The sequence below is a fragment of the Lontra canadensis genome, unplaced genomic scaffold (genome assembly GCF_010015895.1).
Source record: "Lontra canadensis isolate GAN:19392208 unplaced genomic scaffold, GSC_riverotter_1.0 scaffold13, whole genome shotgun sequence".
Classification (NCBI taxonomy): Eukaryota; Metazoa; Chordata; class Mammalia; order Carnivora; family Mustelidae; genus Lontra; species Lontra canadensis.
The window spans coordinates 406,446-429,249 of NW_022631007.1; the positions used below are offsets into that span (position 1 = coordinate 406,446).

The following is a 22,804-nucleotide window of genomic DNA, read 5'->3' on the forward strand; positions in this document are numbered from 1 at the left end:
ATGTATGTATTCCTTCAATATTTAGCAAATGCCCAAAGTATACGGAGATACTAACCTGTCCCTCTACCCTCTAGGATTCTTCTCCTCCCTTTCTCCTCAGGTGCCTCCTTCCCCGTCCTATTTCTTTTTTCCTTCCCCTGTACCACAGAGCTAGACCGAGTTCTCTGCAAGGCAGGATGCGGAGACACAGAAGCTGGCCGGTGGAACAGACACCCTGGAAAGGAGCCAGATGAAATAAGGGCAAAGACAGCTGTGTGACATGCAGGGAGAACCCGTGCAGAATGAAAAGCAGTGATTCATGGAGCACTGCAACTCAGACACTCCTCTGGCTTCACTCTGAGAGCTACTATAGGATTGGGGTCAATGAGGGCTGGCATCAAGACGAAGGGCAGCCTGGCTTCTCCTCCTTTAATCCTTGTCTGCCCACCCCTCCCCCAGTACTCCCTCCCATTGACCAGTGTCCTGGGCCTTTAAGAGTTGGAAGGGCTGGACTGAGGCGAGAGCTCATACCTCTCCCCTCCCTACTCCTTCCCTTTGGCTGCAAGTCCGCCAGTCACAGCAGCAAACTGCGGTAGAAAAGGGGAGGAAGCCAGCGAGCCAGCGAGAGAGGAGAGAGAGAGCCCAGCTGGGTTTCCTCGTCCCACAGGAGAGAGCATCGCACAGCTCACAGACACAGGACCACTCTCCTGCCCACGGTAAGGGCCCCGGAGGCTCTGACCAGCCTCTGCTCCAAACTCTGCCCTGCCTGAGTCCCTAACTCTGTCTGCCACATGCTTATCCCCGCCCTGATTAAATTGTACCCTGGACTCCTTAGCCCTAACATGTCTGCAAGGCTCCCACGGTTTGGTTCTCCCTAGCCCTCTGATTTACAGTTTCCTCCTGACTGTGGCAGTCGCCCCTTACACAGGGACCTCTTAGCTACCGCTCAGAAGCGAGCCCCATCCTAGTAAGGGAAGATAGAGATTGGAGTAAGGATACAACATTAACAGAATGTTGAGGATTCCTGAAGACCCAGGGGAGATGATAGAGATTTCCTTAGACAGAGCTGGGGTTTGAGCTCCCTACTTGTTCTTAGCCTGCTCCATGGACCGGGACAGTTGGTTGGCATGGCCAAGGGCTGTGCTGGGAAAAGCACCTGCTTCTAGTCCTGATTCTGCCACACTAACCAGCTATGTGACTTTGGACAGCAGCTTCCTGATCTGTGATAGGAATTTATGGTTTCCCAGACTTGCGTGTGTCATAGGGGCTTTTTTTTTTTTTTTAAGATTTTACTTATTTATTTGACAGACAGAGATCACAAGTAGGCGGAGAGGCAGGCGGGGGGGTGGAGAGGTGGGGAAGCAGGCTCCCTGCTAAGCAGAGAGCCAGATGCGGGGCTCGATCCCAGGACCCTGTGATCATGACCTGAGCAGAACGCAGAGGCTTTAACCCACTGAGCCACCCAGGCACCCCAGGGGTTCTTTTTTAAAATAAATATTCCTGAGCTCCCTCCTGGCAAATTCTGATCCGGTAGATTTTGGGTGAGACTAAGGAATCTCTATTTGACCTAGGATTTCAATATAGCCAGGAACTTCTGGATTAGATGAGTTATGAAAACAAGAGTCTTCAAGCTTTAACCTTCTGAAGGTTACCTATGACCGGAGCCCTTCTGTCTTCTTTATACGGATGAGGTCACAATAATCCTGCTCAGAAGCAAGAGAGTAGACATAATGATTCTCTTCCTTCCTGCCCCTTCAGAGAACCCTGAGACACCCCGAATTTCACCATAATGTCATTGGCACTATTGGCAACTCTGCCAAGGTCCATCTCTTACAGCCACCTGTAAGTTGAGGACCAAATCTTACTGGGCAGCCCCGGCCACTTCCCACCTTACTTTGTGTCTTTTCTCTCATGTGTATTATAGAGGTCATCATCTGTGTCCTTGAGGATCTCCACATTCGCGTCTAGGAGTGAACAGTTAAGACCCAATCTCATACTCTCAGTCTTCATCCTCTGCCCCTCATCTCTTGCTCTTGCTCCCACTCCCAGTCCTTTGTTCCTTCTCTCCCCCACTGCACCTGCATCACCATCCTTCCCATCCTACCTTCAGACACCAGAGGCAACACCATGACCTAGAACACCTGGGTTCTAAGTCGCATTCTCTGGACAGTGTGTTCATTCCGTCTCCTAGGATACAGGGGAAGTGAGGCTCAGGGCAGGGGTGTGCTCCTGTGGGTCCTTCTCCCTCCTGGATCTTAGGCTCAGAATCCCCACAGAGGATGAGAACCTGACGTATTGGGAATTAGAGGAGAAAGAAAAAGAGGAAGAGGTGAGGGAAGGAGGAGTGGGGAGAAGGATAAAGAGAGGAGAGCACAGAGAGGCTGACAAGTGAGCAAGTAGGGGGCAGATGGGATCAGGAGAGAAGAGTGAGCTGGGAGAAAGGAAAAGAAAGGCACCAGGATGGGGAAAGGAGAGAAATGGGAAGAGAGAAAAGAAAAGCTATCAAGTGGGACATGGTGGGGGCTGAGAATGACAGAGTCAGGGAGACAAATTATCCATGTCCCTTGTTGGTTCTTAGCCCTGCTCGAACTGGCTTTCTAAGTTTTCCTTTGGAAAGAAAGGATTTTCCTTTTTTTTTTTTTTTCAAGTTTATTCATTTATTTTAGATAGAGCAGGAGGAGGGGCAAAGGAAGAGGGAGAGATAGGATATCAAGCAGACTCTGTGCTGAGCCTGGAGCTTGATGTAGGGCTCGATCCCACAAGCATGAGATCATGACCTGAGCCGAAACCAAGAGTTGGGCATGCAATGGACTGAGCCACCCAGGGCCTCCTAGAAAAAACCCTTTCTAAGGGCAGGGCCATGCTGAGATCACTGAGCTAGTCACAAGGAACCATGGTTCTGGTCCCACTTCTATCACGTAATTCCTTCAATGGCTCTGGCACTTCAGCTAATCTTTCTAGCCCTTCTGTATAAAACGAAGTCCAAGTCTGACATTCTGTGGCTCCCTGAGTTGAAATTGGCCATCATATGGCCACAAGTCACCTGGATCTAGGTTTGCAATAGTGAGTCAGGAATGGGAGGAGGATTGGAAGAGCACGTGCTTAGCCCTGGGGTTGGAAGAGTTTGGCAAGGATAAAATAATTTTCCAAGGCTTGTTTGAGAGGAGATAGGCTCCAAAATAGGGGTGTCCTGGCACTTTGAGCAGAGGCGTCCCATGTTTCAGGACACAATTGTGAGGTTCCTGGGTCCAGGTATAGGGGAAGGGAATTCTGTCTTCTCCCAGGGCCGAGATCCATTCCATCCCACGGTCCCTATGCCCCAGATATGGGAGCTGAAATTCAAAGAGGAGATAAAGCAGGTTGTTGGCAAGAGGGACCAGAATCCCAGGCTCCCCCCTTCCTCTGGAGTCTGGGGACCTGAGACACTTAGGAGAGACCTGTTAGTTCTGTCCTCATCCAGTTTTTGCGAGCTTTGGCCGCCAAGCTACATCACCAGCCCGAAAAGGGGGCTGCGTTTCTGCCTCTCATGAAGCACTCTGGGTCCCTTCATCCGTCCAGAGGCTTCTTCTGGTCTCACCCAGGCTCACTATATTCAGCCTCAGCCAGCAAAGCCTTGGCTTTTTGGAACTGTCGCAGGGTTCTGTCTCTCCTGAGGGCTGCCTTGAGTTATCTCTCCCACTTAGGTACAGATGGGCTCCCAACCTTCCCTTCTCCCTCTGGACACCTGTGTATTTGTTACTCCTTTGAAAGCCTTCTCTAGGTCCTCCAGCCAGAGGACCTGTATTTTTAGTGACCTCTACTTTCTTCCTAAAGATTTAACCACCCCTGGGTGACTTGATAGGCTCTTCCAGCTAAAGAGAGGCGGGGGAGCCCTGAGATGCTGTGTGACCCCAGACAAGTCACACCACATTTCTGGACTTCCCGCTTTTCATCTGTGAGACCCAGCGAGTGGAGCCACACCGTGTTCTGAGAGAGTACCAACTGAATGATGACTTTAGAAATGCTTTTCGTGTTTTAGATGCTCACCGTTGTCAAAATGTAAACTTATCCCTTAAAAAACGCAGCATCTCTATCCGAGTGCCGTCCCTCTGCTTATGCAAAGCATAGAGCTTTATGTTTCTTGCGCTTTGCTTTGTCCAGAATGATTTGGTCAAGAGTTGATGATTTCCTAGAGGGCACAGCTCGAATCAATGTGGCTACATATCGAGTTTTCTGGCTCTTTTTAAAAGATTAATTAATTAACTAATTAATTTATGAGTGAGTGAGAGAGAGAGTGTGTGTGCACAAGCTGGGGGAGGGGAGAGGGAGAGGGAGAAGCAGGCACCCCACTGAGCAAGGAGCCCAACGCAGGGGTCGATCCTAGGACTCCAGGATCATGACCCGAGGTGAAGGCAGACGTTTAACCAACGGAACCACCCAGGTGTCCCCTCTTTTGCCCTTTCGAAAGCAGTTTGTTGTTACCTACTAGGGCGACTTAACCAGGTCCTAAATGAGCATGTGTCTTAATGAGGGCTCTGTTCTTCAGGAGGCAGAGAAAACTTGAAACTGCATTTCTAAGACTATGTAGCTCACCTGGTCCATTAAGCTGTTGGGAACAACTGCTAGGCTAAGGCGTGTAAAGTGTGCCTTACTGTGGGAAGGCAAAAGAAGGTGGCTTGTGTGGCAAGTATGGCACAAGGGATCACTTTAGAGGCAAAAGCAGCACTCTGCCTTGGCCCCTCTGGTGCCGGGGGTGGGGGGGTCTGCATGGGACCAGGGAGAGGGCTCCCGAGATACAGCAGCTGGGGTGAGCCCCGTGGAGAAGAGAACGCTAGGTTCTGAAAGGGCGCAGCCAGCAAGATGGTGGTCCCTAATAATCAGGAGCTGAGGGGTGACTCTGGGGTTTTGGGCAAAAAGCCCTGCTACAACCCTCTGTGGAGATGACTATGGAAAAGAGCAGACTCTGTGGGATCAGACATTTGGCTTTAAATTCTGAATCCTTATGTGATCTGATGCAAGTTTTGTAACCCCTCTAAGCCTCAAAGTCATCAGATTCAAACTAGACGTACAAAAGAGCTAAAGACTATGTGGATGGTGGTGTCTGCGTGGCTCAGTGGATTAAGCGTCTGCCTTTAGCTCAGGTCATGATCCCAGGGTCCTGGGATCGAGCCCCGCTTCTGGCTCCCTGCTCATTGGGAAGTCTGCTTCTCCCTCTCCCTCTGCTTTTCCCCCTGCTTGTGTTCTCTTTCTCTCTCTCTGTCAAATAAATAAATAAAATATTTTTTAAAAAGAAGAGTAGGTGGGTGAAGCTCCTGGCTCCTCATGCGCCGTCAGAATTCTCAGGTTTCCTTCTCTTCCTCCTTTAATCTCTTATTCTAAGATCCCCAGTATGAACCCAGAACCCTTCATTCCTCCTTGCTCCTCCAGGTGACTCTGGCACCAGCTGGTGGAGCAGTGGGTGATGGCGTCTCTGATGCAAGGCCGTGAGTACCCCGGGGAGGGGGAAGGCTTTCAGGAGACCGCCCAGGGATGGGGAGGCCGGGAGGAGTCTGGACCCCTGGTCAAGAACGCCTCCTGGGCCCTCCACCCTTCCCACCGGCTGCCCAGCCAGCCCCTTCTTCTCCTGGCCCAGGGCTGCCCATCAGTGAAGATTTGCTGCTGATGCAGAAAGGCACGCTGATGCGCAAGGTGAGGTCCAAAGGCTGGAAGAAGCTAAGATACTTCAGACTTCAGGATGACGGCATGACGGTCTGGCACGCCAGGCAGGCGGGAGGCACTGCCAAGCCCACCTGTGAGTCATGTGGATAGCTAGGCACAGACATGGTGGCAGGGGGTGGGGGGCAGGTGGGGATCGGACCCTAAAGAGTCCAGCGGCTTGAGAACAGGGGAGGGACGAGGGTCCTATGCTGTGTCCTCATGCTGTCCCTCTTACATCTACCTCTGAGACTATAGAGTGGGAATTACAATAGTACTTGCCTCTTAAAGCTATTTATGAAAATTCAATCCATTATTGCACATAAAAGGCTTAGGAGGGTTCTGGCTCATAATAAGGCTCAGTAAGTCCTAGGTTCTGTTTTATTATCATTATAGTGAGAGCATGACCTCATGCATCAGACGGCCCGGATCAAAGCTCTGGCTCGGCCACTTTCTAGCTGAGTGGCTTTGGACAAGTTGCATTAAGCTTTGGTTTCCTCATCTGCAAAATGAGGACTGAACGGTTCCTGCCTAGAAGGTTACAAGTACTCGGCAAGTTAATGTACAAAGTGCCTAACGTGTCACCTGAAGCCAGGATGACTTTCACAAATTAGCCATTATGATGAATATTATTTTTTAAAGATTTTATTTATTTATTTGAGAGAGCACAAGTAGGGGAGCAGCAGGCAGAAGGAGAGGGAGAAGCAGGCTCCCCTTGGAGCAGGGAACCCAAGGTGGGCTCCTGGGCTCGATCCCAGGACCCCGAGATCATGACCTGAGCCAAAGGAAGATGCTTAACTGAGTGAGTCACCCAGGCGCCCCTATGGTGAATATTTTTAAGTATTATAAATGCAGCACAGTCATGTGTATCCTCTTGGCCAAATGCTTTATGCCCCCTCTAAAAATGTGATCACAGGATGCATCTGAGAGAGTCCGCTTTAGAGATACAATCAAAGCTCACGAGCCCCACCACCCCCAGCTGAGGAAAGGGGGTGGAATAATTTCTCTGGCTCTTTCCTAGACATCTGGAAAGAGGAGGTCTTCAAGCCTGGAATGGGGACATTGAACTTGGACATACCATGCTTTGGTGTAACCGCTTCTACCTTTAAGTGTGTTTCCATCCATCAGCCACACCAGGGGTCACCAGGTGGACTGGCCATAGATGGGATCATCCCTTATTTCAGATGAGGGTGCTGAGGGGTTAAGTCATTTTGGTCTGTGTCACACTGCCAGCCAGCGTCCTGAAGTCAGGTCTTGCACTCCCAGCGCAGGCCCCTTGCCAGGCTGCCTCTGAACATGGCAGTGACTCACAGGGAATCCTGAATCCCAGAGATCTGCCTCTCCCTGTACTCTGTCTTTAGGGGTTTCATCCTGTGGAGGTTGGGGTTCCTTCGACCCTTCGCCCCTGCAATTTGGCAGACTCTTGTCCCCCGTGTCCCCCGTTTCCTCCCTGGCAGTCTCGATTTCTGATGTGGAGAGCGTGCGGGAGGGCCAGGAGTCCGAGCTGCTGCGCAGCCTGGCGGAGGAGCTCCCCCTGGAGCAGGGCTTCACCATCGTCTTCCATGGCCGCCGCTCCAACCTGGACCTGGTGGCCAACAGCGCCGAGGAGGCCAAGATATGGATGCAGGGACTGCAGCTTCTGGTTGACTTTGTCACCGGCATGGACCAACAGGAGCGGCTGGACCAGTATCGGCAGGATGGAGTCAGAGTGGGGAGCTAGAGGTCACTGAAAGAGTCAGATGCCACAAGGCTAGAGACAGGCGGGGGTGCACTGTACTGGGCGGGGAGTGGCTAAAAGTCTGGATGGGGTGGGCAAGGGCACCTCAGGCCACTGTGAGGCAGAGGACATCAAAGGCGTAATGGAGGCTTGGGATGCCAAAGGCATAACCAGGCAGAGGGTGGGCAGAAATCCGGCCTTTCGGGATGGGTGGAAGGGACGTGAGAGGCAAAGGACCCAACAAGGTGCTGATCTTGAGAGCTGAGCAGAAGTTCCCAGTGGCATGAACTACGCCAGAACTAGGAAGCAGAACTTGATAGTGTTGACTCATTCAGGCTTCCTAGATTGTATTCACCTTCCATGCTATGTCTTTCATTCATTTTTTTGTTGATTCATTCATTCATTCACTGTCTATGAAGCAGAAGGTATCAGGCACTGTGCCAGGCTATTGGGATGAATGAATGAAAAGATGAATGAGACTCAGGCATTGTTTTAGTCAGTGGAGAAAAGGGATTTGTGTAAAACATCTAAGTACCCTGGAAGTGAACTTCCATTGGACTGAAATTATTTGAGGGTATTCAAAGGAAGGAAAAACATTTAATTCTAGCTGAGAGAGTTCTGGGAAAACGTCAGGGAGGAAGTTGCATGTGAGCTGAGCCTTGAAAAGGAGTAGAACATGAACATAAAGAAAGGAGGGAAGAAGGCTCTCCTGCCTGAGGGAATGGCATGAGGAAAGGCTCAGAGACATCAAAGAACAGGAGGGAGGACATTGAAGAGCAGGAGGGAGAGTCTGGCTAAAGTACGGGGAAAACAGAAGTGTGTTGAGGAAGGCTGTGGGGGGGCCAGATCGTGGGGATGAAGACCTTCAATCTAGGTTTAAAAGTTTGGGCTTCTTTCTGTAGGCAATAGGAAGAACCCTGAAGGCATCTGAGCCATGTAGGGACAAGATTATTCTGGAAGCTAATATGGAAAATGCACTGGCATGGAGGAGACACTTGTAGCAAAGCTAGGGGAGACAATGTCAGTTGATGAACAGGCACACACATCTGCATACACAAACACACACAGTGCTTTGGCCTTGACTCCAACCTGGATGGCTGAGTGACTGGTTCCAGCGTGGAGATAAGAACCAGGATGGCCGGATGAGTTTCCAGGAAGTCCAGCGTTTACTGCACCTGATGAACATGAAAATGGACCAAGAATATGCCTTCCAGCTTTTCCAGGTGAGTCTTTTTTGGGGAACGATCTTCAGAAGCCAGCCAAGGCCACGTTCTCACATGGCCCGATGTAGGTGAGCCTATCCAGCATCACTCTTTATCGAATCTCTCCTATATGCCTTACCACTATGCCAGGTTCAATGGAGAGTGTAGGGCATGGTTCTTACCCTTCCGTCTTCTGAGAAAGATGATGCCTAGTCTTATGAAGGGGGAACAACCATATGTTACTGTGTCAGATCTCAAGGACCTCTCTGTCCATGACCAGAACTTCCTAGGTGCCTAGTCACAATGGAAAAGTCCCACCGGAATGTGAATGAAATAGGAAGAGGGATCTTTAGACCTTTTAGGCACTTGCTGGGACATTTAACCCTTTCTAATAGAAATTTTTTCTCTAGTAGCAAATGGCAAGGCTGCCATTTTGTTTTTTCCTTACCAAAGCGGCTTCTATGAACACAAAGTGTCAGGACCCCTGGGAGAATTTTGTGGAAACATGTTTGTACCCACCTGTCAGCCAGATGGCCATACAATGTGCTCTTAAAAGGAATTTTCCACCATCCTCTAAACCCTCACTTGCAGGCAGCAGACATGTCCGAGTCTGGGACTCTGGAGGGACAAGAGTTTGTAGAGTTCTATAAGGCGCTGACTAAGCGTACAGAGGTGCAAGAGCTGTTTGAAAACTTTTCGGCGGATGGGCAGAAGCTGACCCTGCTGGAATTTGTGGACTTCCTCCAAGAGGAGCAGAAAGAAGGAAAGCGAGCTTCTGACCTTGCTCTGGAACTCATCGACCGCTATGAGCCCTCAGATAGTGGTAAGAGGGTTAGGGCGGAGGGGCACTGGACATGCGCGAGGAGGGGGACTTTAGAAAGGTCCAGAATTAAGCCACCTTCTGCTTAACTCAGAGAACGCTGAGCCCCACCCCTACCTACACCAGCCCCTGTACAAGCAGCTTACCTCATTCAACCACTCCCAGGGAAGGAGACCAGCAGTTTCCTGCCCAGGTAAGACAGGAGTCTCCTCCATAACACTGTATCCCCCAGAAGGAAGAACATTCCATAAGCTCCCTTTCCTCCACAATGTTCATGCTCCACTTTTAGAGTAAGTTTGTCCTGATGTTAACGTTTTTCCCGATGTTAACGTTTGCCCCCAGTGGAAGAGGAAGGTCCTTGGTCCTCTCCCTTTTGCGTCTTCATAAGCACCTGATTCCTTTTCTTACATCTCCCTTCACGGTTTCTGTTTGCTGTTTCTTTAAATGCTGGCTCCCTGCCCTTTCTTGAGCTTTCTCCAAATTCTCCAAGTGGTTCTGGAGTGGCCAAGCCCCTGGGCCAGGAAGCTAGTCAGTCTGACTGAGGAGGTTGAAGAGGAGGCCAGTCATCTAGCTTCAGCAAGCACAGCTCAAATAGGCCCTCTCTGTCTTCAGCACTTTCTCCTTGTTCCTTTGATAGACATAACCTTGCCCTCCATCCCCTCCAGAATGAGAGGAATTTACATCAATAATAAATGATTTATAAGGTACTTTCATATCACTTACTTCCTCTAGCCCTTGCTATAATCTTGTAAATCGAAAGCATAATCCTTATTTAGCTTCTGCTAAATATACCATTAATGTGCTAACATCCCTACATGTCTTTTCTCTTCTCATCCTTCTAAGGACCAGTTGAAGTGGCTTCTGTTATTAAGTCAGTTGTGCCAAAGAGGAAAACTCGAATTTAGAAAGGTCAAATGATTTGTTCAAAGCCAACAGCTAATGAGAAGAAGAATTGGGATTCAAACCCCGGTCACCTTACCACTTACCTAAGAGCTCTGTTGAGCATGAGAATTAGAGATGAAACGGATGAGAGGTGCCTGGGTGGCTCAGTGGGTTAAGCATCTGCCTTCAGCTCAGGTCAAGATCTCAGGGTCCTGGGATCTGAGTCAGGTTCCCTGCTCGACAGGGAGTCTATTTCTCCCTCTCCTTCTACTCTTCTCACTCTGCTCCTCCCCCCTACCCTTGCACTTGTGCACTCGCTTGCACACTCTCTCCCTCTCAAATAAATAAACAAAATATTTTTTAAAAAGATTTTGCTTATTTATTTGACACACAGAGAGAACACAAGGTAGGGGGAGCAGCAGGCAGAGGGAAAAGCAGGCTCCCCACAGAGCAGGGAGCCTGGTGCTGGCCTTGATCCCAGGACTGAGGGATCATGACCTGAGCCAAAAGCAGACACTTAATGACTGAGCCACCCAGGTGCCCCAATATATAAAATCTTAGAGAGAGAGAGAGATGAGATGAATGAGAGCTGGACAATTGACCCACATTTCCTAGGTCTCAACTGCCACTCCTTCCATTCATTCATTCATTCATTCACTCACTCACTACTTCAGCTGATGCTTCTTGAGTCCCTGTCATGAGCCAGGACCTAGGCTCAGCTCCAGAGATACAGCAGAAGGTCCGACAAGAACGCCGCCAAACAGAAAGGGTTGGAATCACTGATTCCAGATTCTATGTCTGTGCTCAGGGAAGAAAGGGGGCCGTGAAGCAATCATTTCAGAAAAATAAATAGGAGAGGAATGCATAAAGTTTAAGAAATAAGATCTTCTCTCTCCAGCGCAGGACCCAGTACACATCAGTTACTTTTATTCTGCCGCGTGCCCCTCTGGGTGGTGTCCACACCCCTGCACTCAGCTCTCAGGTACTATAGTCTGGCTGCAGGGGTAGTCTCTTCCAGGGGACCTGGGCTCAAGGCCCCACTGTGCTTCTTACTAGCTGAGTTATCCTGGCCAAGCTGCTTAACCCCACAGAGGCTCGATTTTCTGTTTCGTAAAACACTTGGTGACCAAATGAAATGGCAGGCATGAAAGGCATCCGGCAACGGTGGGTTTACTCTCTCGAGTTAAGTCCTTACTGTTAAGAATGAAACTTCCTGCCTGACTTCCGGCCGTTCTCCACTATCTGTAGGCCTTGTCAAAGCTGGAGTGACGAAGCTGGGCATGGGGCTCGAGGTGTTCCACCTCCCAAGGCCCCCTCACCCCCCCGCAGCAGTGTTCCCCTCAGTGAGACCGTGCAGTCCAGTGGGATGGGCATAGCTCAGACACCTGCCAGCCGGGGTTCAAATCCCAGTTCCTCCAGTTACTGGTTTTATTCCCTAACCTCCCTGGACAGATTCTATTCTATCTACCTCATCACGTTGGTGAGAGCATTCAGAGAGACACTGCATGGAGTGTCCTGGGCACGGAGCCAGTGCTTGGTACTTGTTATTGTCGGTATGACGGGTGAGGGCTATGGAAGGAGTGACAGGGCCCTGCCCTCAAAGGGCCTAACTCAGGCCCTTTGGGCATATTATAGTCCAGGGGTATATCAGACAAACACTCTTCAAAACACCATACGGGAATTGATGTTAGGAAGAAACCCTCAGGTTGTAGCTGGAGCGGCTACACAGCCCAGGGAATGGAACACAGGTACCTTGGTTACGTCGCTAAAAATCTTTGACTTTGTTGGTCTCGGGGTCTCAGTTTCCCCATATATAAAATTAGCCCTTTACACTGAACACTATGCTGTCCCTTACGCTAACCATGAGTTCCATGTGACTATTATTTTTAAGGTTTTTTTAAAGATATTTATTTATTTATTTATTTGAGAGGGAGAGAGCACTTGAGTGCAGGCACTCACATGAGCAGTGGGAAGAGCAGAGGGGGACGGGGAGGGACGAGCTGACTCCACACTGAGTGCAGAGCAGCCTATGATATGGGGCTCAATCCCACAAACCCAAGCTCATGACCTGAGCTGGGACCAAGATGGATGCTCAAGTGACTCAGCCACCCAAGCGCCCCTCTGTGTGACTATTTAAATTTAAATTAACAAGGTGCCGGGTGACTGTCCGTGAAGCCTCCGCTCTTGATTTTGGCTCAGGTCATGATCTCAGGGTTTTGAGAATGAGCCCCATGTTGGGCTCTGTACTCAGGAGAGTCTGCTTAGGATTCTCTCTCTCCCCGTCTCCCCCTCCCTCTGCTCCCACCCCCACTCTCGTGCACATGCATGCACATGCGTGTTCTAACTAAAAAATAAATAAATAAAATCTTAAAAATAATAAGATAAATTTAAATTCTCTAAAATTGGGGCATCTGGCTGGCTCAGTCGGAAAAGCACATGACTCTTGATCTTGGGGTCATGAGTCCGAGCCCCACTTCGGGTGTAGAGATTACGTCAATGAATAAATAAGTAAAAACTTTCCAATATTTAATGAATGAATTAATTAATATCGAAATTTTAAATTCGGTTCTTCAGTCACAGCCACATCTCAAGCGCTCGATAGCCACACGTGTCTAGAGGCTAGCGTACTGGACCACACAGAAGAGAATGTCTCCATCATTGCAGAAAGTTCTATTGGCTACCACTGAACTAGAATGGTCTTCATGATTCTCCACGTGGCTTTAACTCTCCCTGAGGGTGGGGATGATTGAAATGACAGATGGTGGGTGGGGCACATTTGGCATCTGGAGGCCGGGAGTGGATGCCATCTGAAAGGCAGGACCCTGGAGTGGGGCAAAGTGAGGGCTCTGCTGGAGGGGTGCTGGGATGCCCTAACTCAGAGCTTCTCACTGTAGCCTTCCCCTATTCTGCACCTCAGGCAAATTGCGACACGTGCTGAGCATGGACGGTTTCCTCAACTACCTCTGCTCGAAGGATGGAGATATCTTCAACCCAACCTGCCTCCCGGTTTACCAGGATATGACTCAACCCCTGAACCATTACTACATCAACTCCTCTCACAATACCTACCTCGTGGGGGACCAGCTTTATGGCCAGAGCAGCGTCGAGGGATACATACGGTGCATGGGGAGCAAGGGGGAAGGGTTCCCGCTCATGAAAGGGGGCCATCTGTGTTGTCAGTGGATAACAGGGATCAAAAAGATGTTGTGGGGGGTTTGGGACTGAGGACCCCTGGATTCCTGAGAGACTTGGAGGAGACGTTGAAGACTGACAGGAGGGTAGTACTGAAACTCTATGGGTAAATGGAGCTTCTTTCTCTTTCATAGGCTGTGAAACTCTCTTGGAACTCAGAGGTCCTGACAGATTTATTTTGAACAGAAGAAGAAACTAAATGTTACATGGAAGGCAATAGAGCACAGAAGTTAGAAACATAGGTTCTGGAGTGAGACCATATGAAGTCAAATCCTAGCTGTCTCACTTGGTGCTCTTGTTCTAAGTATTTAACCTCTCTGGGCCTCAGTATCCCCATCTGTGAAATAGGGATGGTAACAATGCCTATCTGTCTGAGTTGTTGTGAGGATTAAATGAGATAATCCATGTGCTAATAGCCAATAAGTGATCACTGCTTTTACAGTGATTAATCATGGATTGGGTCAAAGAGTCAAGATAATCTTTGTAGTGGCACCAACTGATCTAGTAGCTCCAGGGTATAAAAGATGAGTGGAACATATTGTTTTTGCCCTATAACGTCTAGTAGAGAAGATAAAGTATAAATTTACTGAGAGTTTGAGAGGGATCTGGCTGGCTCAGTTGGTACAGCATGCAACTCTCGATCTTGGGAGTTATGAGTTCAAGCTCCACATTGGCCGTAAAGCTTACTTTTTTTTTTTTTTAATTTGACAGAGAGCAAGAGATCAAAATTAGGCAGAGAGGCAGGCAGAGAGCCTGAGCAGAGAGCCTGTTGTGGGACTGGATCCCAGGACCCCAAGACCATGACTTAAGCTGAAGGCAGAGGCTTAACCCACTGAGCCACCCAGGTGCCCCCAAAGAGCTTACTTTAAAAACAAACAAACAAATTACTGAGAGGTTGACTAAGTCAGGTGTTGCAGAATGCCATACAACCAGAACACTAGAAGCATCACAAGGCAATACGTGATGTTGAAGGAAGATCGTGAGTTGGAGAGGGTAGGGAGTAGAAGTAGTATGAGCCATAGCAGTATCCCGGTGGACAGGGAAGGGTTCACAGAGATGAAGCTTGCAGGGGTCTTGGGGACTAAGTGCCAGTGAGCGCTGTTCTCCCCAGAGTGGGGAGAGAGTCCCTAGACAGATGATACAACCTTGATCTCTCTGTCCCTGGGGGCTTGGGGTTCTTGCAGGGCCCTGAAGAGGGGGTGCCGCTGTGTGGAGGTGGATATATGGGATGGACCTAGCGGGGAACCTATCGTTTACCATGGACACACACTGACCTCCCGCATCCCATTCAAAGATGTCGTGGCCACTGTGGCGCAGTACGCCTTCCAGGTAGGAGTCCCAGGATGGGTGTCCTAGAGAGGGAAGATGATCTGAGGGAAGAGTGGCTGCCTCTGGATCTGGAAAAGGTAGATGGGGGCGGGGGAGGCTGTGTCAAATGGCCGAGACGGACAAGAGATTTTAACTGGGAAGCATCAGATAAATATTGAGGGATTGTGAATAAGGGTTGGATGTGTCACTAGTAGTTAGTAGTCCCAGGGCTAATTGCTAGGGATCAGTAACTCTTACTTCTAGTCACAGTCACCCTTATGCTTACAACTGACACAACACCCTAGACATTGACAACTGTCATCCATCTTGGAGAGGGTGGATAAGGAAACAGAAGAAGTGGTGGGTAGGGCTGGGGGACAACAGGAGTCTGGAGATGAGAGTATAACATGAACACATAATCAGGGGAATGGCCTAGCCTTCCCACTCTGAGCCTAAAAGCTCAAAGGTCCCAGAGGGACCTCGGCACAGCTGGTATAGGTCTGAGATTTGGGATCCCAACAGTGACTTTTAAATATGTGGGGTGGGCCCCAGACACAGCAAGACCTCCTTGATGCCCAGAACAGGGTCAGAGGGGTTTGGCAATCAGGGTACTCCAAGTGAGTCACCAGGAGAGGTCTAGAGAGGAAGGGAGGTTCCATATTTTGAATCTTTGGCTCTAGCATTCTCTCCCTTCCCCATCAGACATCAGACTATCCAGTCATCTTGTCCCTGGAGAACCACTGCAGCTGGGAGCAGCAGCAGGTCATGGCATACCATCTGACCGAGATCTTGGGGGAGCAGCTGCTGAGCACTACCTTGGATGGGCTGCTGCCCACTCAGCTCCCCTCGCCCGAGGTAGGCACCCTCATCCGCCAGCCCAGGCTCTGCCATGGTTTCCATACTCTCCCACCCTTGCCCCTCCATGCCCTTCCTGTTCCCTCCTTCTCAGCCGTCCATGGACCATCTTACTCTTAAATATCCTTGGAGACAATTTGAATTTTCCAAAAGTCCAGTTGAAGGCATAGGTCTTCTAAATTTTAAATCAATTATTTTCTTCTTATTTCCTTTTTCAGTGGAATGATCTTGATTTTTTTTCCTGATGGCTCATAGGTGTATACATATTTGCACTTCTAAGAACGCTTGGGGTCATTTTCTATATCCCTTTTATATGTCACATACAATAGATATTATGAATGTCTTTTCGTGTATAATTTTTTCCCTTTTAGTAGCTCTGTGGGATTCCATTTTCTGTTGTGAACCATTATTTATTTAACCAGCAAATAGTAACCATTCAGGTTATTGGTAATTTTTCACTTGTACATATAGCTTTGTCCATTTACTGCCGCCCTTCTTCTTCTTTTAAGATTTCTTTATTTGAGGGGCACCTGAGTGGCTCAGTTGTTAAGTGACTACCTTTGGCTCAGGTCATGATCCCAGGGTCCTGGGAATGAGTCCTGGATCAGGCTCCCTGCTCAGTGGGAAGCCTGCTTCTCCCTCTCCCACTCCCCCTGCTTGTGTTCCCTCTCTCGCTGTGTCTCTGTCAAATAAATAAACTCTTTAAAAAAAAAAAAGATTTATTTGAGAGAAAGAGAGAGCACAAGCATGCAGGAGGTGGGTGGGTAGGGGCAGAGGGAGAGAATCTCAGACACCCTGCAGAGCATGGAGCCTGACACAGGGCTTGATCCCACAACCCTGAGATCATGATCTGAATCAAAATCAAGAGCCAGATGTTTAACCAACTGAGCCACCCAGGCGCCCTGTTCACTCTTTCTCTGAGATGGATTCCTAGAAGTGCATTGCTGGGTTGAAGAGTACTTGTGTTGATATTTTGGTTATTACTGCCAAGCTGCCCTCTGGAAAAAAAAGGAAGTTGCACTCTGACCAACAGTGTAAGAGATGGACCACAAATAACTTCAGTAGTAAGATGATTCACAGTGACAAATGTGGTAAAAAAAAAAAAAAAAGTCAAGTTAAAAAAAAAAAGGTCTAGGGCACCTGGGTGGCTCAGTGGGTTAAGACTCTGCCTTTGGCTCAGGTCATGATCTCAGTCAGGGTCCTGGAATCGAGGCCCGCATTGGGCTCTCTGCTCAGTGGGAGCTTGCTTTCTCTTTCTACCCGCCTCTCTGTGTACTTATGATCTCTCTCTCTGTCAAATAAATATATAAAATCTTTAAAAAAAGAAAAAGAAAAAAGAAAAGTCTAGGGGTGCCTGGGTGGCTCAGTGGGTTAAGCCTCTGCCTTCGGCTCAGGTCCTGATCTCAGGGTCCTAGGGTCAAACCCCACATCGGGCTCTCCGCTCAGCAGGGAGCTTGCTTCCCCCTCTCTCTGCCTGCCTCTGCCTTCTTGTGATCTCTCTATCAAATAGACAAATAAAATATTTCAAAAAATAAGATAAAAAACAAGAGTCTATATTTTCTTCTTTTGAATTAATAGATATGATTTACCCACTTTTATTGGGGTTTATACTCTTTACCAGTATATAACAAGTTTTTAAATGTTAAAGACATTGATGCTTTGGGAAATTTCTGTTTTTGCTGCCTTTGCTTTTGGATCATAGCATCTTCTGCCGTAGGGAGGATTTTAAGCTTTATGTAGTCAAATAGGACAGTCCTTTGTATGTCTTCTGAGTTACGGATGATAACAGGAGATGTCCTATTTCTTTTCTCTTCTTTTTTTCTTTTCTTTTCTTTCTTTTTTTTTTTTTTTTTTTTGAGAGAGAGTGGGAGCAGAGGGAGAGGGAGAGAATCTCAAGCAGACTCCTCACCCAGCACGGTCCCCGACAGGGTGCGATCTCAGGACTCTGAGATCATGAGCTGAGCCAAAACCAAGAGTCGAACACTTAACCAACTGAGCCACCCGGGCGCCCCTCATCTCCTGTTTCTAAAGCCTTTCCTACTTTAAGATTATTCAAAAAGATTCTTCATTTTCTTCTAATACTCTTATGTCCTTTCATTTACATGTAAATTTTGAATATGGGCAGAATCTCTATGTGTCATATGTGAGGTATTTTTTATTTTGTGTTTTCCAGTTGGATAGAGATGTGACGAGTTGGCTTAATGACAGGAACCCCTACTGTACGTATCAGGCAGCCACCCCATGGGGACTCTAGCCCACTCACGTCTTCTGCCTTTGAGGTGGTCCTGTGAGAGCACTGGGAGCCGCAGGGCTCCCCAAGAGGGTCCCAGAGCAGACAGGGGAACAAACCCCTTCATTTCTATCTCCAGGAGCTTCGGAGGAAGATCCTGGTGAAGGGGAAGAAGTTAAGGACACTTGAGGAGGATCTTGAGGAAGAGGAAGAGGAGGAAGAGCTAGAGTGCGAGCTGGAGAGGGAGCAGGAAGCCGACACAGAGCTGGAGGCCCAGCTGGAGTCTGAGTCCCAGGAGTTGAGCCCGCGCAGTAAGGACAAAAAGAAGGAGAAGGTGCGCCAGGAGGGTGGTCTTTCTGCTCTGGCATTTGGTCAGTCTGTATTGTAAATGGAGTTCATGTGTGGAGAGACCAGTGAGCCAGGCAGGGTGGAGGGCCAAGCAGCAAAACGCCCCTTGCCCCCAGTGAAAGAACTGTAAGGGGGGACGCATGGCATCACCATTTACTATCGTATGGAGAGAGATGGCAGTGGCTTTCTGACTTCTTTGGGCCACGAAATGGTTTGTGACTGAAATCTTACATGGGAACTCTGTGTACAAAAGAGATCGAAGCGGAGCCATCCCAGCTGAAGCACCCATTTGGTCTCTCCTGAGTCCCCTGAGGACTCTTGAGACATCTTTGTACTTCTCGGTCTCTTTAAAGGCCAGTTTGAAAACCACTGGTGTGCGCGTGCATGCACGCAAGTGTGTGTGAGAGAGAGAGAGACTGTGTACCCGCACTATTGTACTTGGGGCGTAGGGCTTACTCAAGTGACTGCTGTGATGGCATCTGAAATGGGCTTAGAGGCTTCTTGGAAAAGGTGAGTCTGAGAAGGGGCCAAAAAAAAAAAAAAAAAAGGAGCAGAAAGAGTTGGGGAAGGTGAGGGCTCTGAGAAGACTGTGCCCAAGTGGCCCAGCTCCCTGTGGGGAAGGGGTGCCATTGGTGGGACAGCCAAGATCCTGGTTAGAAGTCTGCCTTTCTCATTCTCATGCTCTTCCTTGACTTAGCTAACTTCTAGCTTATCCTGTCCTCTCTGGGGCTGTGGTGTCTAGCTTGCTACCATGTCCAGGGAAGGAAATGGGAATTTAGGAGAAAAATGTAGAGATATTATTCTGGGACCCTCACATCCTTCTGGTGTGACTTCCCCGGACATTTGCATACCTCGACATTAACTGTCTGGGTTCATGAGCATTTTGACCAAAATATACTATTAATGGTTTTTTAAAAGGCGAGAGGTAAGGAGGACACCTCTCTACTTCAAAATAATCATCAAAAACCTGTTACCCAGAAAGTAACAGTAGAGCAGACCCTTTAAGCCCAGAGGCTGAAACCGATACCATCAGGTTTCAAAGGACTGCCTTTATTCCCATTCCCATCCCCAGGTTGTGATGTGTCCGCTGTTTTGTCCGCCTATCTGTTGTGAGGTTATGGTTCAGGCTCCTATTTCCAAGGCTGGGTCCCTTCTCTTTTCCAAGCAGGTGAGGCAGGAGGGAGAACGCAAAGGGGAGGCAGTGGGCAGAGGCTTAGGTTGGATGGGGAAATTCAGATCCTGGCCATCGGCTCTTTTCCTCTCGGCTCGCTGAAGGTTCAATTCCATCTTTCTCTCTGTTTTCTCCTCTTCCAGAAATCCAAACCCATCTTGTGCCCATCCCTCTCTGCCCTGGTTGTCTACTTGAAGTCTGTCTCATTCCACAGCTTCACTCATTCGAGGGAGCACTACCGCTTCTATGAGACCTCCTCTTTCTCTGAAGCCAAGGCCAGAAGCCTCATCAAGGAGGCCGGTCAGGACCAAAAGGGAGAGCCAGGGAGGGGATTGGGATGGGTAGGGTCAGGCTCTGGGCAGGAGGACAAGTCCCAAGAAAGAGGACCAAAGGCCTAAGGAGGGATGAGGGAGCTAAGCGACTCCTCAGAGCATGTACTGGGATAGGAGCTCTGAGCAGCGGGCTCAAGGCTCTAGGGGGAGGAGATCTGGCCTCAGGAGATGCTGGGGACGAAAGCGAAGTGGGTAGGCAGTGTCCCCAAGGCCAGGAAAGTGGAGAGATTCCCCCATCGCTGTCTACCTACTATACCCTCTATGCAGGCAACGAGTTTGTACAACACAATGCCTGGCAGCTAAGCCGTGTGTACCCCAGCGGCCTGAGGACAGATTCGTCCAACTACAACCCCCAGGAACTCTGGAACGCTGGCTGCCAGATGGGTGAGGGGGCAGCAGCAACAGCGGGGAGGTTACATGCCCCAGGGGCCGGCCAGGAGGGTCAGGGAATGCTTGAAGGGTGCTAGGCTGACAGAGATGTGATCTATGGAGGGTGTTCCCAGCAGGCCCTCGTATACCCAATCCATCTCCTTCATTCCCTGAAAGAGGGGCTAGAGGGCTCCTGAGACATATGCTTCCCTCCCTTTCTCCCGGGACCCACAGTAGCCATGAACGTGCAGACTGCGGGGCTGGAGATGGACATCTGTGACGGGTTCTTCCGCCAGAACGGTGGCTGTGGCTACGTGCTGAAGCCCGACTTCCTGCGTGATGCCCAGAGCTCCTTCCACCCTGAGCGGCCCATCAGCCCTTTCAAGGCCCAGACCCTCCTAATCCAGGTACTGTGGTGAGCGAAACCGTGGGAAAGAACTTGGAGTGGGCAGGATGGAAGCAGGGGGTCAAGGCAGCGGGTGACCAACGCCTCAGGAGAGACAGGCGAGCCCGTGCATGGTGGGGATTTGGGAACCAGCTACCTAGGTTCAAACCTGCTCACTAGTGTAACTCCGGGCAAGTTCCTGAACCCCAGGCTCCTCCCCTGCAAAATGGGAGGAATGCTAGTCCCCCTCACAGGGTTGCTGTGATAGGTAATCTAAAAGTACCCACGGCAATGCCTGGGGCCAAGTCAGGGGCCGAGTCAGGGCCCGAAAGGGTTTGCTGAACCTACCTTCTTTCAAACCTTGTTCAATTTCTACTCTGGTGGATTTTAAATCACACATAGGTTACTAGAGGAGCATATATTACTCAAAGCCAGAGGCTAGAGTGTCCCTCCCCTGGCCCTCCCCACCACCCCTGGGGGTGCCCCTCCCCCTGCCCCCCCACCACCCCCCCGGCGGGTGTAAGAGCGAGCTGGAGTGGGGCTGAGCTGAACAGGAGCCAGTGAGTTTCCAGAGTCCTGCTTGCAGGTCATCAGCGGGCAGCAACTCCCCAAGGAGGACACGAGTAAAGAGAGGTCCATCGTGGATCCACTGGTGAGAGTGGAGATCTTTGGCGTCCGCCCAGACAAAAGCCGGCAAGAGACCAGCTACGTGGAGAACAACGGTGAGGCTGGGCGGTGCTGGGCTGTGCTGGGCAGGGGTGAGGGGGTGTGGCGGTGGGAGTTAGGTGGGAGGAACGTGGCTGTTTCCCTACCGCACTGTCCTCCCTGAAACACAGTCCCTGTCCCCACCCCCTCCCACCTCCATGGGAGGCAGCGTGTAACAGGACAAAGAATAAGGGCTTTGATGTCTTCGATCTGAATCCTGGTCCCTTGTGAGCTCTGGTGACCTGGACAAATTGCTTATCCGCTCTGGGCCGCTATCCCCTCACCTGTGAAATGCTGATCGCAAGGAAAATTGCGAGACCACAAGGGGACACACCTAAAGCAAAGAACCAGCAAGGTCGTTTCCTTCACTCCCTCTCTCCTCCGCCCTGCCCCAGGGTTTAATCCATACTGGGGGCAGACGCTGAGCTTCCAGGTCCTGGTGCCCCAGCTGGCCCTGCTGCGTTTTGTGGTCGAGGACTACAACCGGAAATCCCGAAATGACTTTATCGGGCAGTACACGGTGCCTTGGAGCTGCATGCAGCAAGGTGGGCCGGTCCTCCCATCCTCCCACCGCTGCCACCACCACCCTGGCCCCGGCCGCCCTTTAACGCCCTCCTCCCCCCTCTGCAGGCTACCGCCACGTACACCTGCTCTCCAAGGATGGCATCAGCCTCCACCCGGCTTCCATCTTCGTGCATATCAGCATCCGGGAAGGGCCGGAGGGGGATGAATCCTAAGGTGGGCCCTTCTTGGGAAGGGTGGGTGCACTGGCTTGAGATGGTAAGAAAAACCTGGAAGGACGCTCCCGAAAGCAGAGAGAGGTGGTGAAAACCATCATTTTGGACTGTGCATTCCTAAGCACGAAAATTACCTCACTCTTCCTAACAAGCACACCTACGGCCTGATTTTTCACTCTCTTCCCTTTCTTCATGTCTGTGGTATCCTTTCTGTCCCCTTTCTTCACTTACTCTCTACTGGACTTCCTTCCTTCCTCTTGCCATAGGTTCAATCCCCTGCCCAGATCTAGGACTAATCTCTCTCATTGGCCCTGGCTGGCCCAAAGGCTGGCTGCAGCTGGACAGCCCGAGAGGGGCCTGGACCAGAGGGACACAAAGAGGCATTACCAGTCCACCTGAACCGCCTCAAAGCCCAGAGCCAAGGGAAAGAGAAATTGAGCCTCAAGGCTCCCCAGGCAAAGGCTGGGGGAGGATGGCGAACCCCAAGACCATACTACGACTTGTGAGAGAACACTGCACAGCCCTGAGTCCCCACTGGACTGCTCTCCCCTCTCCCCACCTGTAATAATAGAGCTTTTCTACCCAGTTCGGCTTGAGTATGGTCTGTTGCTGGGCAAGAAGAGGAGGCATGAAGCTTGGGGGACACTTGGGGAGACAGGTGGGGCAGGGAAGGGGTGGAAAAATAAGTGTCCAGCCCCCCGCCCCCACCACATGTGCTACATAGAAGGGTACAGAAGAAGTATGGCTTCCAAGGACGAAAGGAGGAGACAAAGGGTTACATGATCCACACCCTCCCGAGAGTTTGCCTGGAACAGTCTCGGTTTATGCCTACCGCCCCACTATAATTATTAAAAGTACCTTTTGTCATTTCCCCAGTGTGTCACAGCTTCAATGATTGA

At 50.0% G+C, this 22,804-nt stretch overlaps 1 protein-coding gene across 1 annotated transcript; it reads left to right on the plus strand.

Moving 5' to 3' along the window:
- The first annotated feature begins 372 nt into the window (after positions 1-372).
- On the plus strand, positions 373-22,097 carry PLCD4 (phospholipase C delta 4). The gene is made up of 16 exons (XM_032857219.1): positions 373-695; positions 5,386-5,441; positions 5,591-5,749; positions 7,110-7,338; positions 8,463-8,592; positions 9,163-9,394; positions 13,191-13,392; positions 14,650-14,794; positions 15,476-15,628; positions 17,998-18,192; positions 19,521-19,677; positions 19,977-20,093; positions 20,313-20,485; positions 21,050-21,185; positions 21,564-21,713; positions 21,799-22,097. Exons 2-16 carry the CDS (start codon positions 5,420-5,422, stop codon positions 21,903-21,905), a joined length of 2,307 nt encoding a protein of 768 aa, XP_032713110.1. The 5' UTR covers positions 373-695; positions 5,386-5,419; the 3' UTR covers positions 21,906-22,097.
- Positions 22,098-22,804: the final 707 nt, after the last annotated feature.

Bases quoted from the DNA above. Each gene is read 5' to 3' on its own strand.
- PLCD4 (XM_032857219.1), top strand. From the start codon at position 5,420: ATGGCGTCTCTGATGCAAGGCC. The intron at 13,393-14,649 runs GTGCATGGGGAG...GGGTTCTTGCAG, and splicing joins AGCGTCGAGGGATACATACG to GGCCCTGAAGAGGGGGTGCC. The intron at 15,629-17,997 runs GTAGGCACCCTC...TTCTATCTCCAG, and splicing joins CTCAGCTCCCCTCGCCCGAG to GAGCTTCGGAGGAAGATCCT.